We start from the raw sequence: 17,500 nt of genomic DNA, 5'->3' as shown, positions 1-17,500 counted from the left end.
TTGCACTGTTTGCAAGGAAAGATTTGTTGGTGTAAGTTTTTTCTAGTTTTCTAATACGATTTTAATAAATAAAGAGGCATGCAAAGACATATTTGATTTTAGGCTTTTCTGGTTATGGTAAAGTGATATTCATTTTAGCTTTGGTGGTATTTTTTTGCTTTGCTTTCTTGCCTGTGATTATAATCTGCTGACTATTTGTAGTTTTGAACTCTTGAAAATACAATGATTTCAAGAGTTAAGATATTATAAAGTTCATGATTTAAAATACCTATATGCACTTTACATTCACTATGGTTAGAAGTTGAAAGATTAAGACTTGGCATAGAATTGCTTCTTTGTTATTGTTCTTGCAAGAATTTGTATAGAGGACCTCAAAGAAAGGTATTGTTATAAGGCAACTTTGACTTCACAGGAAAACCACCTTAAGAAACACATGCACAGCCATGACTTGTCACTCCATACCTGCCCTTATTGTCATGCCTACTTCAAGAAGCCTTTCAACCTGAAGCAACATATAAAGAAACATGAAAGTAAGTACAAAGTATTATGATATGTGATTGAGTTTCATTTAAGAGTGGAGGGAGGCTCTTCCAGATCTTGAAGTTTGATCGAAATGATCTCAAGTAAAACTTTTTGATGTTTGTAATGAAAGTATCAAAGGTTACAAAAATGGTTTGCTGTATCTGATGGTGGGAAATGCAAAAGAACCAACTCCTGCATATAGAATATTTAACCAAATACTCTATTGCATGTATACTCTATTGGAGGATTGAGATGAGATTTGGTTGAGATTTTGTGGTAAACAGTATTTCCTTTCAGACTGCAAGTATGAATGTAACCAGTGTCAGCGCGCCTTCACCGACAAGTCCACGTTACTTTGCCATGTGAGATCACAACACGAAAAGAGGTAGGGCTGAAGTAAAGTTACGTTTGCATCATATACCAAGCACTTTATTGTTTGTGATTTTCATGGTAGTATGACATTGTGCACTAATGTGTATATACTGGCATTTTTCAGGTACAACATCCAATGTGAAATTTGCCTGAAGAGGTTTTATCACAGAGCCCACTACAATGAACACATGAGGATTCACACTGGAGAGAAGCCATACATGTGTGAGCTCTGTGGTAAAAAGTTCTCATGGCATGACAGCGTGAAGAAACACATGCAGACACACAGTGCGGAATCAAAATACAAGTGTAGATTATGTGGCAAATGGTTTAGGTGAGTTGCCATGTAAACGAAGTTCAGTATGTTCTAAAATTACCTGACTGTACATACATCTTATTTGTAAGTTTTTGAGTCCTAATGGTGTGTAATATTTTGTCCCTAGTTCTTGTACCTGTACATTACAAAAAGTGAAAACTGTCTCATCATTTCCTGATGAAACAGTCATTGTGTCCTTTACAATATTGTATCGATTTGAAACAATTATTGTTGCAGATGGCTTCAAGGAGTTCGACAACACTTGCAACAACAACACAAGTTGAAGAAATGTGATATAGAGGCCCAGGTTGTCACTGCAGCAACCGAAACGGCTTCAGCTCTTCCACAGTATCACCAACAATCACAGCCTACTCAGCAGCAGCAGCAGCAGCAACAGCAGCAACAGCAGCAACAACCACAGCACAACCACAGTCAAGCACAACAACAACAACAACAACAGCAACAACAGCAACAACAACAACAACAACAACAACAACAACAACAACAACAACAACAACAACAACAACAACAACAACAACAACCAGGTCTTCCTCAGCCTCCTAATCAGCATCCAGATGATAACACCCCAGGGAGAGAGTACCACACGCTAGAAGCCGCGGCACCCAATGATGATGCAACTAATCAACAGACCCTAAATATGTTCCATGTGTCAGATGTGGAAGGGCAACAACAAGGGATGTTCCAGTACCATTAAAAGCAAATGTACGAATATAGTTTTCATTTTTTCATTTTTTCTTTTCTTTTTTATCTTTTTTTCTTTTCTCTTTTCTTTCTTTCTTTATTTTGTTTTTTCTCTTTTCGCCTTTCTTTCTTTATTTTTCGTTTTTTTCTTACTTTTCTTTTTGATATAAGAACAAATAGATATATATGATCTGCAATATGGTTGGTGGAAAGAGAGAAATAGGTATTGGAACATCTTATTGACTGTGATATACTTCTCATAATATTCTTCCATCATGTCCTTATTCGTGCTCAGTAAAAGACTCAGGCAGATTATTTAAGGTGCGCATTCCTATATGCTGTTCGTATGCTATAGTCCCCATTATATTTTTTGAGGTGTAAATATGATACATAATGGAGTAATGTATTTGATATCTTGAAAAATGAATTAAGACATAAATGTATGGATAATGGCATGATATCCAAAGCACAATTATTTTTTGATGTCCAGAGTATCCCTGGCAGTTATATAAATTGGATATCCCTTTCTTGCTTTCTGTCTTCTGCTTTGTCATTCTTCCTCTCTTTCTCTGTCTTTCTTTTATTCTTCCCTTGCTCCCTCTCCTCCTCCTCTCCTCTGCTTTCTTTTGTTCTGCTCACTTCCTTCTCACACAAACAAACACAAACATAATGTCACACTCACAGCATACTTTAAATGCTGTTTACACTTCCTAGCATGTGCATTCTCACTACCTCTTTATCCAGATATACATATAGGAAATATTTATGTACAGAAGCTGATTTATGTATATAATCTTTTACTCGTAGACAAATTATTTTTAACCGTTATTGAAGTGAGATGTATATACTTCTCATTTATGGGTGCTCATAATATATTGTTCATAAGCATTTTTTGTGTATACTTAAGGCTTGTTATAGATGTAAGATTTGTAAAAAATAATAGTAATAATAATGAGTTCTTTTAGATTTACTTGTTGATATATCACTTACTTTGTTGTGTTTGTTTTACAAATATGACAGAAAAATGAGAAATAAAATGATGTGGATATTATGTGGGTTATTTTTATTCCTGCTCATTACTTAGTAGGGAATGTATTTGTCTACGTTTGTTTAAGTGAGAGTGAGAGTAGGAGAGAACTGTTTCATTTTACATATTTTTGGATGATATACATTCATAGAAACTAAACATATAACAATTCAGTTGGCTTATAACTTTCTATTAGGAATTTATAACCAAATTATGCAATATAAATCATTAGTTAAATCGAAGAGTACTCTGTAAATAAGGATGAAAGAGAGAATAGGCAAATGAAAGGTGAAAGAAAGTTGGGGAAGAGAGAGAGAGAAGTATGGGATAAGAAGCAGAATAGGAAAAGATAATGAAGAGCCAGAAACATATTGCTAATACACACACAAATGCTAATACCAATATTTGCATTATGCTTAAACAATGTGTCAGTGTTTCATTAATAAGACTTTGATATCACTCAAGATACAACATGAACAGACTTGTTTTTATCAATATTTTTATTATCTTTCTATTCATATTTCTTCGCACAGTTACATTGCATAAGCTCCAAGAAGTGATATACATGTATTCACGCACATAGGTGAGCACGCACAAACTCATGCAAACCATGGAGGTTATCTTATTTTTTTTGCTTTTTATGTGTAGGTTTTGGTACATATGAGTGTATGTATCAGTAGCTTGTGCCCGTTGTCGCATACAGCTTCACAGGGATATAAACATTCCAGTTTGTTAATGGTTATACGAGTGTACATTTGTTCAAAACCATTCTTCAACAGTAATCTAATCCCTCACTCCTCTATTCCTCTGGCTTTGTTAACAGCCAGATTCAGCTTAATAATAATGATTAAAAGAGTAAAGTACATTTTACTTATAAGTCATGAAGTAAGGATTTTTTTTTGGTTCATAAGCCGATGTTTATGGATCCCCAGAATGGTTAATCATTAAAACATACGTGCTAGACATCAAAGGTTGTAGAGCATCATGATAAAATATTGTGTTGAAAAGGGTAAAAAAATTTGTTTATGATTAAGATAAGTGATAGAAGGAGATGAAGAAGAGAAGGACAAGGAAAGGGGTAGAATAAAAGACCATGTAGGATTAGCCGAGGCTAAAGCTGAGGTCCATAGAAGGGATGATCCCCTACATTGGGCCTCAGTCTCCTTCATTTAAGCCTCCTACAACGAGCAAGGGATTTGGGGCACACTACCAGCAGGTTGAAATCACAGATAGGGGTAAAGGATTGGCTCAGTCTGTCAATAAATATCCTTTTTTTTGCGGGGGGTGAAGTGGAAAGGGGCAACTCCAGATGTAAAACTGCCATGACAGGATATTCAGTAAAATTGAGCTTAGATGGTGTACCTTTCCAATTAAGACATTCTATTCTTGTAAACAGCAACAAGTTAATTTATGTATGTGCTGCTTAAATGGCTAATATTGACAAAACTTGACCTCTACCCTCTACAGCCATATTAAGGTAATGATTATGCATTTGTCAGCTACAAGGAATACAGTACTTGAGACTTTGATGTGAACTTTCACCAAACTTTCCTCCTCCTTTTGGTATAGCCCCAAACACAGGGGACACAGCTGATCATATCAAAGACTAGCCATGAGTGAGTTTTGTGGAAAAAGGAAACCTAGGTTCTAATCCTTATTTTTTCTAACAAGTTTCTATCAACTCTGCCAAAACTAGGCCCCAAAGGGATAAGAACATGGTAATCAAACAATCATAAAATATAATATTTTATTAAAAGGAAGTGTATATATATTGTGCAGTATACACGTATTACCCTCATTATCCGTAGGACCCTAGAATCAGGTTATACTGTAAATCACTATCACAAGAAAAGAACTTAGTAATTCTATCAATCTGGGCAGTCAAAACCAAGTCTTCATTCTAAAATCGCTACTCAAGACAAAAATTTAAAACATCAAGGAAAACATTAATCATATCCTGGTCCTTGAAAAGGTTAAAATCATATGTTCACCTTCCTGAGATATTTGTGAATCAATAGCGTCTCTCGTTAAAAGTGCCAACAGCTTACAAGAAAATTTTGTTGCCAGATGCCATCAATTCATTAGTAATTCAATAACTTCATTGTTTCCAATATTGTCTGCACACACATTTTATGGTCTACACAAAGTGCAATGCAAGAGAATACAGAAGCCGAGAGCTCTATGTTCGAGAGAGCTTCTCAGGAGGCATGTACCCACACTCTCCTAGTTGCCAAAGGCCCACCCGGCCATCTGGTCGAACTACAAGGTGTGTCATGCTACCGTTGTGCAGGGTGAGGCGCAACCAGGCTTCTGGGGGCAGCTGGAGAGCTCTGTAACAGACAAGGTTTGTGGGTTCTGTAAATGTATATACTCTAGTAAAAGATATATTAATGATCCTTTTGACAAACAATACCAATGAGCTTGGTATCTCTAAATATGCATGTTTTCTATCACCCAAAATTTTCATCTATGATTTACAAAAGAAATTATCCATCAACCCTTCCTTATCATAAAAATAGGAACTTTTCACTATACCCTCAGTAATGACAGAACAACCACTGACCTGCACACAAAGTATCTGATAACATTGGCATGACACACAAAGACCTCATAACTATCTTTTTCCTGGGAAGCTGGGGCTCTATGGACATATTTTCTGAAGGCAGCTTCGATGCGTGCGCCATCAGCGTAAAACTTCTGAAAGAAATAGGATTACCATTATCTTTTCTTATTTAAAAATGTCAAATATGTGCTGATGTATTAATGTGATTTATATAATCTATATAACATAACTATATATATTCACTTGAAATGAGTACATTCATATATCTTTAAGAAATATCTTGCTGTAATAACATATAATCATCTATTAATCACCATCATAATCAAGAGTTCTCACAATACATTACATATAGAAGAAGAAGAGAACAATATGTATTCCACATACACAAAGGTAATCACCAGAACCCTTACTGTCTTAAAACAAAGACTAAGAATTGTGTTAAATTACATGAGTGGAAGGTTAAATTCCCGAAATTCTACTTACGTGCATCTCCGGCTTCCAGCTCCCAATCGGAGGTTCTGGGGGTATGGGTGCTCCTTCCCTTAATAAATCACATCTTTCAATTACTTCAACATTATCTAGCTTCTTTAGGATGATTTCTGCAGTTTCTGTGGCACGAGTCATTGTTGAGTAGACAATACGAGAGTATGGGTAGGTGAGTTCTTGAAGGCGTAGTCCAGTCAAAGCTGCTTGCTCTCGACCTGTGTGTAAAGGAATGCAATTTCATAGTACAATACATAGAAACATCCATGCAGGCAAGCAAGCAAGCAAGCAGGCAGAGGCAGACAGATAGACATAGACACATATGTACACAAATTTCTTTTTATCAAATGATGTGCTTCATCTGAGGGTTAACTCAAATCCTTTAATATACATTTTGCCCCATTCATTAGTACAAGTCCTCTCCATTCTTTGTAAAATACACTACCTGCTTATCATGCAACAGTTGTATTTTGATATCATACCCAGACTGGTGAGATAACGTTCATGATCCGAAGCTCCCTCCAGGTTGTATTGTCCATGACGGATGAAGATCAAATGCCGAGAAGCAGTGGGACGGACTTTTTCGTAGCGATCGTCATGACCATCAAGACTATTATTGTTTTCATCTACTTTGGATTTTGGAGGCTTCACTAAACTGTGCACTTCTCGCCTGGCAGGGAAAGAAGAAAAGTGAGAGGATTAGGGAGCCATGTTTTTTTAAAATATGTTAGGTATAGCTTGTGCCTTCTGGGCAATGAATATATTTCATAAATGATGACAGAAAATTGCATGACCTATAATAAACCCAACCTGCCTAAACTTCTTCTATGGAAGAAATATCAGTGGTTTGTGTATTTGCACAGTGGATTTTCATTAGATATTTATTAATCACTAACAATAAATTTTACAAGTGAATACTCAGAGGGTGAAAAAAAATGTAGATACATATGCAAAATATATCCTAAACTGACAAGAAATGCTATGCAAGTGACTTTTTTCAAACTCCTAATAGTTTGCTACTACAATGCAGAGCAGAGTTAGTAAAACAGCAATAAGTGGTATCCACCTGCTTGCTGAGAATTATTTATAACTTGTGCTCTGACTCTTGACTACTATCAAAAGGCTGAGACTGCCAAGGCTAGTCAAGTGCATGTGACTCAACATGAAATGATCCAGTGCCATGTGCTGCTTTATACATAGTGTTCCAAGACAGAAAGAACCTGCATTCATGAGGCCTAAATAAATAACGAACATTTATCAGTAACCACACCTGTCCTTTTTTTACTCATCCTGAAAGCCTTTGACATACCAAAAGGCTCAGGAAAGTAAAGGTATCAGCCAAGCATATGGTACGATGCACAAACACAAAGCACATTGTAGGCTCCCAGATAAATCTTCAACAGCTGCTGCACAGTAATATTCACCTGATAAAAGGTAAGGATTGCATAGTTCACTTGTAAATAACAGCACAAAAGCTGCACAGTCACCACTGCTTGTTGTCAATATTAACCCAAACCCAAAATGGGGAAAATGCTGTTCTCATTTTCTATATTTTTGTGAAATGTCTCTGCACATAGATGGCTCTACTAGTGCTTAGCCACAAAGGAGTCAATTAGTAGATCTTGTGACCTTACATGATTTAAATTGGCGGGAAAATCGTATTTTTTACTAGTACTATGAATATCGATGGCGTTATTTTTATTATAAACATTATAATTACTCTAATGTTATAAACTTTAGTAACAACAAAATAAGATAACATAAAATATTTCGTAAATCAAAGAAAAGGGTAAACGGGCGAGACAGGCAGTACTCATAATTGTCTCATTGGTGACTTTGTACAAGTGTAGCCATCTATGTATAAAAACAATCAAACAAGTACTCACAGTGGGCATAGCATGTACGTACACGTACATGCTATGCCCACTGTTAAAGTATTGCTAACAATTATCTTTTTTATACCTTTTATACAGTATATTTTGGAATATTTCTAACCATTCTTAGCAGTCAGTAATGTAAATACTTGGTGACTTTAAGCTAACATGGACAGTACTATTTCCAACGGATAGAGAGATGCCTTCTCATTTTGTTTTCAATTCATTATCAAAAATCTTGGCTTCAATATGGGGGATATAAAGTGTACACATTATTGTTGAAAAAGAAGCAGAATAAAGCAAGAGAGGAGAAATACAGAAATCAATAGGAAAAGAAAAGGGAGACATTTCTCCTGTGTGGATAGTCAAGGACCAGGTAATTATCACAGAGTCCAGGCCCTTAGTCTTCTGGCAAAAGACAACAGCCATCTCCCTTATGTAGCAAGGTACAGTTCAGTAAATAAAATCACACTGTAATCTAACAATTACTCTTGGTTTTGGCATTATCTTGCAACCTGTATATTAACCTGATAACTCCATCATACATCGAAGGACAGAGGACCTCATTTTGAATCAGGTCCCTATAAAAGGGGAACTAAAAATCACATAATTCAAGCATCTGTTAAGAAGCATACAGCATAAAATAAAGTGTTAGTGGGAGGAAAGTTACTTCACAACCTTTTGTTTTGTACATGGAAGGGTAAGCCATTAAACTTAAAGTTGCTAGCTGTTCTACAAATAATGGGCAATAACTACCATGACAACCAAACCTATAGCCACTAATAAATTAAACAATATTGTTTTTCTAAAAGCTTTCAACTTCAATTCCTATAAGGAAAACTAATTTCTCTTGGATATCTATAAATCACAGCAAGATAAAAGTTTATCAATACCAAGTGTTTTTGAATCAAATGTTATTCCTTATAAATGCACATACATTTACATGGACATATAGTGCCTGTGTGTGTGTGTCTGAGCGCCTGTGTGTGTGTGTGTCTGAGTGCCTGTGTGTATGTGTGTCTGAGTACCTGTGTGTATGTGTGTATGTGTGCCTGTGTGTGTGTGTGTATCTGAGTGCCTGTGTGTGTGTGTGTGTATCTGAGTGCCTGTGTGTGTGTGTGTGTATCTGAGTGCCTGTGTGTGTGTGTGTGTATCTGAGTGCCTGTGTGTGTGTGTGTGTATCTGAGTGCCTGTGTGTGTGTGTGTGTATCTGAGTGCCTGTGTGTGTGTGTGTGTATCTGAGTGCCTGTGTGTGTGTGTGTGTATCTGAGTGCCTGTGTGTGTGTGTGTGTATCTGAGTGCCTGTGTGTGTGTGTGTGTATCTGAGTGCCTGTGTGTGTGTGTGTGTATCTGAGTGCCTGTGTGTGTGTGTGTGTATCTGAGTGCCTGTGTGTGTGTGTGTGTATCTGAGTGCCTGTGTGTGTGTGTGTGTATCTGAGTGCCTGTGTGTGTGTGTGTGTATCTGAGTGCCTGTGTGTGTGTGTGTGTATCTGAGTGCCTGTGTGTGTGTGTGTGTATCTGAGTGCCTGTGTGTGTGTGTGTGTATCTGAGTGCCTGTGTGTGTGTGTGTGTATCTGAGTGCCTGTGTGTGTGTGTGTGTATCTGAGTGCCTGTGTGTGTGTGTGTGTATCTGAGTGCCTGTGTGTGTGTGTGTGTATCTGAGTGCCTGTGTGTGTGTGTGTGTATCTGAGTGCCTGTGTGTGTGTGTGTGTGTGTGTGTGTGCCTGTGTGTGTGTGTGTGTATCTGAGTGCCTGTGTGTGGTGTGTGATCTGAGTGCCTGTGTGTGTGTGTGTGTATCTGAGTGCCTGTGTGTGTGTGTGTATCTGAGTGCCTGTGGTGTGTGTGTGTATCTGAGTGCCTGTGGTGTGTGTGTATCTGAGTGCCTGTGTGTGTGTGTATCTGAGGCTGTGTGTGTGTGTGTGTATCTGAGTGCCGTGTGGTGTGTGTTATCTGAGTGCCTGTGGTGTGGTGTATCTGAGTGCCTGTGTGTGTGTGTGTATCTGAGTGCCTGTGTGTGTGTGGTATCTGAGTGCCTGTGTAGTGTGTGTGTATCTGAGTGCCTGTGTGTGTGTGTGTTATCTGAGTGCCTGTGTGTGTGTGTGTATCTGAGTGCCTGTGTGTGTGTGTGTGTATCTAGTGCTTTGGTGTGTGTATCTGAGTGCCTGTGGTGTGTGGTGTGTGTGTGTGTTTGGTGTGTGTGTGTGTGTGTGGTGTGGTGTGTGTGAGTGTGTGTGTGTGTGTGTGTGAGTGTGTGTGTGTGTGTGTGAGTGTGTGTGTGTGTGTGTGTGTATCTGAGTGCCTGTGTGTGTGTGTATCTGAGTGCCTGTGTGTGTGTGTGTGTGTATCTGAGTGCCTGTGTGTGTGTGTATCTGAGTGCCTGTGTGTGTGTGTATCTGAGTGCCTGTGTGTGTGTGTATCTGAGTGCCTGTGAGTGTGTGTATCTGAGTGCCTGTGAGTGTGTGTATCTGAGTGCCTGTGAGTGTGTGTATCTGAGTGCCTGTGAGTGTGTGTATCTGAGTGCCTGTGAGTGTGTGTATCTGAGTGCCTGTGAGTGTGTGTATCTGAGTGCCTGTGAGTGTGTGTATCTGAGTGCCTGTGAGTGTGTGTATCTGAGTGCCTGTGAGTGTGTGTATCTGAGTGCCTGTGTGTGTGTGTGTATCTGAGTGCCTGTGTGTGTGTGTATCTGAGTGCCTGTGTGTGTGTGTGTGTGTGTGTGTGTGTGTGTGTGTGTGTGTGGTGTGTGTGTGTATCTGAGTGCTGTGTGTGTGTGTAGCTGAGTGCCTGTGTGTGTGTGTATCTGAGTGCCTGTGTGTGTGTGTATCTGAGTGCCTGTGTGTATGTGTGTCTGAGTGCCTGTGTGTATGTGTGTATGTGTGTATGTGTGTATGTGTGTATGTGTGTCTGAGTGCCTGTGTGTATGTGTGTATGTGTGTATGTGTGTCTGAGTGCCTGTGTGTATGTGTGTATGTGTGTCTGAGTGCCTGTGTGTATGTGTGTATGTGTGTATGTGTGTCTGAGTGCCTGTGTGTATGTGTGTATGGTGTGTCTGAGTGCCTGTGTGTATGTGTGTATGTGTGTCTGAGTGCCTGTGTGTATGTGTGTCTTAGTGCCTGTGTATGTGTGTCTGAGTGCCTGAGTGTATGTGTGTCTGAGTGTATGTGTGTCTGAGTGTATGTGTGTCTGAGTGCATGTGTGTCTGAGTGCAAGTGTGTCTGAGTGCAAGTGTCTGCATGTGTGTTTCCACGAGTATCTGAGCATGAGTTTGCATGCATGTACATCAGTGTGTGTGTGCGAGTGTATGAGTAGGCGTGTGTGTTGAATGTAATTATGAGAATGATACAAACACAAGCACACCAATCAAAAACAAAACCCTCAAATCCCTAATCGAAACAGATGTAACAGCATCTCAAAATCCACAAAAAGGACAGAAAAAAGAGATTTATTCACCTGTCCCAATTCCAGTCCCACTTGACGGAAGGCGTGTAACCCGTAGTCCACGATGCCAGAGCGGTATTTCGGTTTTCCTCACTTGAAATGACATAACCAGCTATAGCTCCTCCTGCCGTAGCTGCGAGTACGCTCAGTCGCCCGATTTTTCTCATCCAGTGCATTGTATGTGAGTTCTATGAGATTAAACAGCGTAGGGTCTTGGACACGCTCTCTCTTCCTCGCTATCAGCTGGCCGAAGTAAACATGTCTTTTTATACGCATGACATTTTGATTTCATCGAACTTGGATGGATTACTTGTATTGATGGACTTTTTTGTAGAATTGTTTTTATTTCATCTATATTTTGATTTGTTGATGAGAACAATGAGAAAAGAATTATCTTTATATACATTATCTCTTTGATTGATTGTTCCATTTTATTTTGATAAAATAATCAACAGAGATTTGCTGGACCTCAAAAGAAATCAAACATCATACGCAAAAAAAATCCAATTAAATTATCGATATAATAAAAGATGACAATCGTGGAGATAATACAGGCGATATTTATTTTCCAAAGGTGTTGTCATCGCAGAGCCATCTAGCGGCTGCCTTTTGAGTTCTTTCTGGACGGAGAGAACGTGAGTCCATGTCCTTTTGCCCGAGTTAATAGTGAATATCGGTGAATATCTTCTGCATCGGTAAAGGGAATTCATTCTGAAGGGGGATAAGAGAATATTGAGAATCCTGGAGAGTGTAGATGGTGAATAATAAGGGAGATAGTGGTGGGATGAGTGTGAGATATATGCGGGGGAAGTGAACGGTGAAGCCGCCTGTGGATGTAAACAAACCTTTCCTTTGCAAGTACACGAGGGTTTGAAATTCGAAGCAGATTTCAAGTGCGGAGAAGTTTCCCCCGAGTGAAAATGTCAGAGTGCATTGGATTTCAGAGGTGGTGTTAATTGGGAGGTAGAGCAAGTGTCCAAGTTATGAAATGAAGTAGTCATGTTTAACCGACTTGTAGGCCGACCAGCGTGGATGTGCATTTGGCCAAAGTAACGCCAGGTCTTATTTACGGAAATTGCTAAGAGAATTAAACTTTCAATTTGTCATTTAGATCCTTCGAAATTATTAAGTTGGTCATTTGCTATTAAAATCAATTGGTTGCGTTTAAAAAAAAAAAAAAAATGAACTTTACTGTGTTCAATATGATCACTATTTTGGTACCGTAATGTAAATGAAATTTGGCTTCTTAGCGTGGTAAATTTTGCAGATTGGATTTTACTGTTTAAACAGTGTTTTATGGCTAAAGTTTGAAGATGCAATCGGGACTACTTGTGTAGCGTCTGTTTGTTTTCGTTGTAAATTTGAGTTGTTCAGCGGCACGATAGTCAATAGAGAGTAAACTGTTTTCCACAGGAGGGATTCCCATTTATAGTATTGTTTATACGTATAGAATGAAATGCATCAAAGACGAATCCTAGGGGGGGGGGGGTAGTAAATATGTTGTATGGGATTGAAGTGAATTTCATTGGAGTGCCATGTTATTATTAACTTACCATTTTCAGTGGTATAATTTTTTTGATATGTTATAACTTCTCGGATTTGGTATTAGACTTGTTAATGGCTAATAAGTAAGTAATGTAGAAAAATTCATGCACCCTCATCAGTTGGAGCTCTAGGGGCATAGCCTCCAAACAATGCCAGATACTTAAACACCATATAAATTTACAATATTAGTTTCACACTGCTATTTAATCTTTAAGTTTTTCCTTATTACAATTTTCAGTGCTATAATATGCAATTATCATTATTTTCCTTTGCCAATTATATAAATTAAAGTATTAGTAATGTTTACAAAGTGACTAAAATCCTCTGATAATGTAACCATTTTTCCAGCCACTCCTGGGTAATCCACAAACATTGCCATATGAACCAAAACCCTTCCTTACCCAGGGGCTTTGCCCCAAGACTCCCACGCTATCATTGTATTGCCCTATCAGAGGCTCTTCCCCCAGCCCCCCACCAGATTGCTATGGCTTGCTAATTGTGCATTTTGTCACAAACTAGTTAATTTCTGAGGTTATTCTTTGCCTGTGCTGATTATTTCCTGGGTTAGTGTAGTTTTGCCCTTTGAGTCATTTCATTTTCCTGTAAAGGTTTACTAAAGTATTACATGTTGCACAACTTCCTTATCTTGCAAAGGTAATGCCATAGATGGAAAGTTTCTTTTGGTTGGCTGTGGGAAACCATTATTAGTATCCCCCCCCCCCCACTCCCCAGTGTTACTTTATGCTCTCCCCACCCATGTGCACTTCATATGAGGAGGAATTCAGTGATAGCTAACAAACTCAAAAGGTTGTAAGATAGGGACCTGGTGCAGGGAATTGCTGCCATTTCATATAGATTCTAGCTTCCAGTGGCATAATCTGGGTTGGAAAATGGTTGCAGAGAATTTTAGACTTGCAAAGCCTATAAAAAGTGTTATAGGTTAATTAGGCAAATTGATAAACAGGTGTCAAGATAAATTCCTGTAAAAAAAATCTCCTCAGGAAATATTGAGGTTTATCTTTGTATATACTAATGATTTTTCTTTGCTGCAGACCATGGTGGAGACAAAGAAGCCTGCGGCCGACAAAAAGGCCGAAAAGGCACCTGCTAAGCCTAAGGCTGAGAAACCCAAGGCAGATAAGCCTAAGGCTGATGCCAAGGCAGCCAAGCCTAAGGTTGCAAAGCCAGTGGCTAAGGATGTGAAAGCCAAGTCTGTCAAGCCTAAAACCAAGTTGGAGCTCCTTAGGGAAAGGAAGCCAAAGGGTACCAAGCCTAAGGACAAGACCAAGGCCAAGGCCAAGCCTAAGCCAGTTAAGGAGAACAAGCCCAAGCAGAAGGAACCTCTGGGCAAGAAGCCCCTGAAGGCTGGCTGCTACAGGATCTGGAAGGGCAAGAAGGTAGGTCTATCATCCTTCGAAACTTGTGTGAGAGGTTTTTGTTCAAGAAATATCATGTTAGCTTCTGCTTTTCAAGTTTTCTTTTTAAAAACTTACCACAGTGAGGTCCAACAATGCAGCTGCAAAATAGATTGAAATATAATTTTCTTTTAAAATGCATTTAAAGTACATAGAGCCTTCAGGAGTTATTGTCCAAGATGTAGAAGGAATACCTTTTCTCCATCACCCTCCACCGAAAGGCCCAGTCCCTGGGACAGGGCTCCACATATCCTTGTAAAGTGCAGCACCTACCTCTTCCTAAAGTGGTGGTGGTTCTAGTTCCACAGGCAGCAATTTAGCAGGTTGCTGATCCTAATGCTTTGGGAGGAGGCCTAAATAATCCACATTTAGGTACTGCCACTAATAATGGAGTGATGGCCACCTGTAGCCTATTTCTCAAAGTATCCTTCAGTTCAAGCTTTGAACTGATATTACAAGAGTAGGAGAAAAAGTAGTGACAATAAAATTCATATTTTGCAGATGACACATTGTACTATTCTTGACATTTGAACGATAAAGTTGATGAGAATGAAGTTGGCGTGTCACTAAAGGGATTGGCCCAAATTTCAGTTCATCAGTTTTGGCCTGTTCTTCTTGATAAATAAAATTCCTTTTAAAGCTTGGAGAGGGCTGAGTCCATTAGCAGACTTGTAAGATGCTAAAGTATACTCAAGGCCCCACTCCACCAACATAGCAGCACTAGATAGAGGCTTGCTTAACCCCATACCAACAGGCCATGCGCTGAGGTGTCACAACAAACCACTCGATCTGTGGAGTGCAGCTGAATCAGTACAACACACCAAGGCGGTATGAGCCAGGGGTTCAGCTTGATGTGGTGAACTCCCACACTCAAAGTCGGCTTGTTGCTATTAATCTCCAGAGTTTAAAATTTTCTTAACCCGTCAGTAAGGGGTTAATGGTATTACAACCAATACTCACTGCTGTTGCTCATAATATCTATCACAACATTTGGTGAACAGACAAGTGTCTGAGCAATTGCTCTTGTTACAGCCAGGTTCTCAAACCTTCATCCTTGTTGCTGGGAAATGAACTCTTAACATGCTAAAACCTCACAATATGCAGTTAGCTTTATTAATATGTAGATATTGTGAAACCATAATTATTATGCATTTATATAATATATCTACCATTTTTAAAGCCTTGAAAGATTTTTACGCATTAACAAAAGCTGCCTTTAATGTTCACTCCTAGCAATTGTTATTACCATTGCACAAGTGAAAACTTACTCATAAAATGGATTGATATATTAAGTGTAATAAATTGTTTTTCAGGAAATCATCAGAAGGAAGAACTACATTGTGAAGCCTATTGGTGGTGCCAACAATGGCAATGCCCGTCGTGTCCTCCAGAACAAGAGGCCAGCCTACTATGCTGCTCAGTTGAACAAGAAATACATCAGCAAGAGGAAGCCCAAGTATGTAGAAAATGAGGGATTATATTTTTTTAAAAATGGAGGATATAATGTGTATATGTAAACCCCTTGAAGTTGTTCTTGTAGTTCCGTGTATCTTAGCACCTTTTGAAGAATAAGCATCTTTTTAGCAGTTTTGTATTTGTGATTGCTTGGGAAACATGTCCTGCAAGATTATGCCTACATGGTGAACTAATTATTGACTCTTCTCACCCACACAGGACTAACTTCAAGCGCCTCCGTCCTTCCATCACCCCAGGCACAGTGTGCATCATTGTTGCTGGTGTTCACAAGGGCAAGAAGGTTGTGTTCTTGAAGAGGCTAGTCAGCGGCCTGTGCTTGGTTACTGGTAAGTAGTTGATGCCATTAGAGGATGAGGAGGGGCATTGTACAATTTTGTCCTATCTGTAGTAGTTAAAGTGGTGTCTGAAAGCTGTGATTAGCTTTGTATTGTTTTATATATATATATTTTTTTTTTTCCTTATTTGGTATATACAGTGATAAATGCCATGATTTTAACTTCAAGAAAATTAAGATCTGGATACAATTAAACATATGCTACAAAATCATAACTTGCTTTTTAGGTCCCTTCAAGATCAATGCCTGCCCACTCCGCCGTGTCAATCAGATCTACCTGATTGCCACTGCCACAAAGCTTGACGTCTCCAAGGTTGAGATCCCAAAACACATTAACGACAGGTACTTCCGACGAGGAAAGACTGTGCGCTCTAAGAAGGAGGAGGGAGATATCTTTGGACAGAAGACCGAGGTAAGATCAGTTGCCAGTTCTCATAGATGCTATTGAATTTTCACTTCACTGATATCAAAATTAATGATCTACCAGCCCATGGCATATTCGTAATGTAACACTTGTGGAACTGAAATTCAGCTAAACCATTAATTTTGTTCTTGGCACAATTCATTTTAATATAATGTATAATATATATATATATATACAGATCATGAAAATTGGTATAATAGAGTTCTTGCAAGTTCTCAAATAGTTTGAACTGCTGCAATCCAACTAAATTGATTATTACAAAACCATACTTGTTAAACCAGCCTGTTCTGTACCCCTCCCACCCCCCCTCCCATATTTATAGGAAAAGTTTTTTTTAACCTAAAATTGTCTTGCAGAAATATGTTGCCTCTGAGCAGCGAAAGAAGGACCAGGAGGCGCTCGACGCCCAATTAATTTCTGCCATCAAGGAGCGAGAGGACAAGAAAATGTTTTTCGGTTACCTGGGTTCCTACTTCGGTCTCAGGAACAGAATGTACCCACACATAATGAAGTTCTAAATAAAGATGTGGATGGAATTCCTTTGCTATATTTTGGCCTTTTATCGCCTCTCAAGTCTGAGTAACCAGCAGGTCGGTAATAACACACCAATAAAGCACGTGGTATTTGAACTTCAGTAAAATAAGTTGATGAGAGTAGATGGGATTGCTTAACTGACAAGGACGGGTTAAGGACTTTTTCACATGTATTTATTTTTGTGCAAAAGCTTAGGATATGTGTTATAATCTTGAAAATGAATATCTAGGGAAATGGATACTGCCATCTTATAGGGCATAAGAAAGTCATTGGTACAGCTGCTATATGGTCTTGTATTTAATGCAAAATGAAAAAAGTCACTGCATATCACTACACAGACTGGCCACAACACCCTCACACACAGTTCTTAACCCCTTAACAACAGGTCACGTCTTTAGATGTCAAAACAAACCGCTCGAAATGTGGCATGCGGCTGTACACCGCAGCAGCGCTCCAAAGCGCAATGAGGCGGTGATTTGG

The 17,500-nt window shown here is 38.9% G+C and overlaps 3 protein-coding genes across 13 annotated transcripts in view; 2 read left to right on the top strand and 1 right to left on the bottom strand.

Annotated features, from left to right (window-relative positions):
• Positions 1-2,960, top strand: part of LOC125047063 — a 10,078-nt gene extending 7,118 nt beyond the window's left edge. For all 7 annotated transcript variants that reach the window (XM_047645136.1, XM_047645138.1, XM_047645139.1 and 4 more), the window contains 5 exons: positions 1-31; positions 413-530; positions 820-907; positions 1,019-1,225; positions 1,445-2,960. The exon at positions 1-31 is cut by the window's left edge and continues 89 nt beyond it. In XM_047645136.1, coding sequence (XP_047501092.1) covers positions 1-31; positions 413-530; positions 820-907; positions 1,019-1,225; positions 1,445-1,922 — 922 coding nt within the window. In that variant the 3' untranslated portion in view covers positions 1,923-2,960. The remainder of the gene's footprint in view (positions 32-412; positions 531-819; positions 908-1,018; positions 1,226-1,444) is intronic.
• Positions 2,961-4,669: 1,709 nt separating this feature from the next.
• Positions 4,670-11,554, bottom strand: LOC125047064 (serine/threonine-protein phosphatase PGAM5, mitochondrial-like). Of its 2 annotated transcripts, none has more exons than XM_047645140.1 (5): positions 11,305-11,554; positions 6,465-6,652; positions 5,983-6,200; positions 5,500-5,633; positions 4,670-5,266 (listed from the first exon to the last, which is right to left on the bottom strand). In XM_047645140.1, the coding sequence occupies exons 1-5, from the start codon at positions 11,466-11,468 to the stop codon at positions 5,116-5,118; spliced, it is 855 nt and encodes a 284-aa protein (XP_047501096.1). In that variant the 5' UTR covers positions 11,469-11,554; the 3' UTR covers positions 4,670-5,115. The 2 variants fall into 2 exon arrangements, with proteins under 2 accessions (XP_047501096.1, XP_047501097.1); XM_047645141.1 differs by having other exon boundaries at positions 5,500-5,630.
• Positions 11,555-11,830: 276 nt separating this feature from the next.
• On the top strand, positions 11,831-17,035 carry LOC125047069 (60S ribosomal protein L6-like). Of its 4 annotated transcripts, none has more exons than XM_047645156.1 (6): positions 11,831-11,927; positions 13,890-14,234; positions 15,566-15,708; positions 15,927-16,054; positions 16,290-16,474; positions 16,843-17,035. In XM_047645156.1, the coding sequence occupies exons 2-6, from the start codon at positions 13,893-13,895 to the stop codon at positions 17,002-17,004; spliced, it is 960 nt and encodes a 319-aa protein (XP_047501112.1). In that variant the 5' UTR covers positions 11,831-11,927; positions 13,890-13,892; the 3' UTR covers positions 17,005-17,035. The 4 variants fall into 4 exon arrangements, with proteins under 4 accessions (XP_047501112.1, XP_047501114.1, XP_047501113.1 ...); XM_047645158.1 differs by lacking the exon at positions 11,831-11,927 and adding an exon at positions 11,950-11,968; XM_047645157.1 differs by lacking the exon at positions 11,831-11,927 and adding an exon at positions 11,969-11,987.
• Positions 17,036-17,500: the final 465 nt, after the last annotated feature.

The sequence above is a fragment of the Penaeus chinensis genome, chromosome 40, assembly GCF_019202785.1.
Source record: "Penaeus chinensis breed Huanghai No. 1 chromosome 40, ASM1920278v2, whole genome shotgun sequence".
NCBI lineage: Eukaryota > Metazoa > Arthropoda > Malacostraca > Decapoda > Penaeidae > Penaeus > Penaeus chinensis.
This window is presented reverse-complemented; position numbering and strand designations above follow the sequence as displayed.

Bases quoted from the DNA above. Each gene is read 5' to 3' on its own strand.
- LOC125047064 (XM_047645140.1), bottom strand. From the start codon at position 11,468: ATGCACTGGATGAGAAAAATCGGGCGACTGAGCGTACTCGCAGCTACG. The intron at 6,201-6,464 runs GTATGATATCAA...CTTTACACACAG, and splicing joins ACGTTATCTCACCAGTCTGG to GTCGAGAGCAAGCAGCTTTG. The intron at 5,267-5,499 runs GTCAGTGGTTGT...TGTCTGTTACAG, and splicing joins ATCAGATACTTTGTGTGCAG to AGCTCTCCAGCTGCCCCCAG.
- LOC125047069 (XM_047645155.1), top strand. The intron at 14,235-15,565 runs GTAGGTCTATCA...ATTGTTTTTCAG, and splicing joins GGATCTGGAAGGGCAAGAAG to GAAATCATCAGAAGGAAGAA. The intron at 16,475-16,842 runs GTAAGATCAGTT...ATTGTCTTGCAG, and splicing joins TCTTTGGACAGAAGACCGAG to AAATATGTTGCCTCTGAGCA.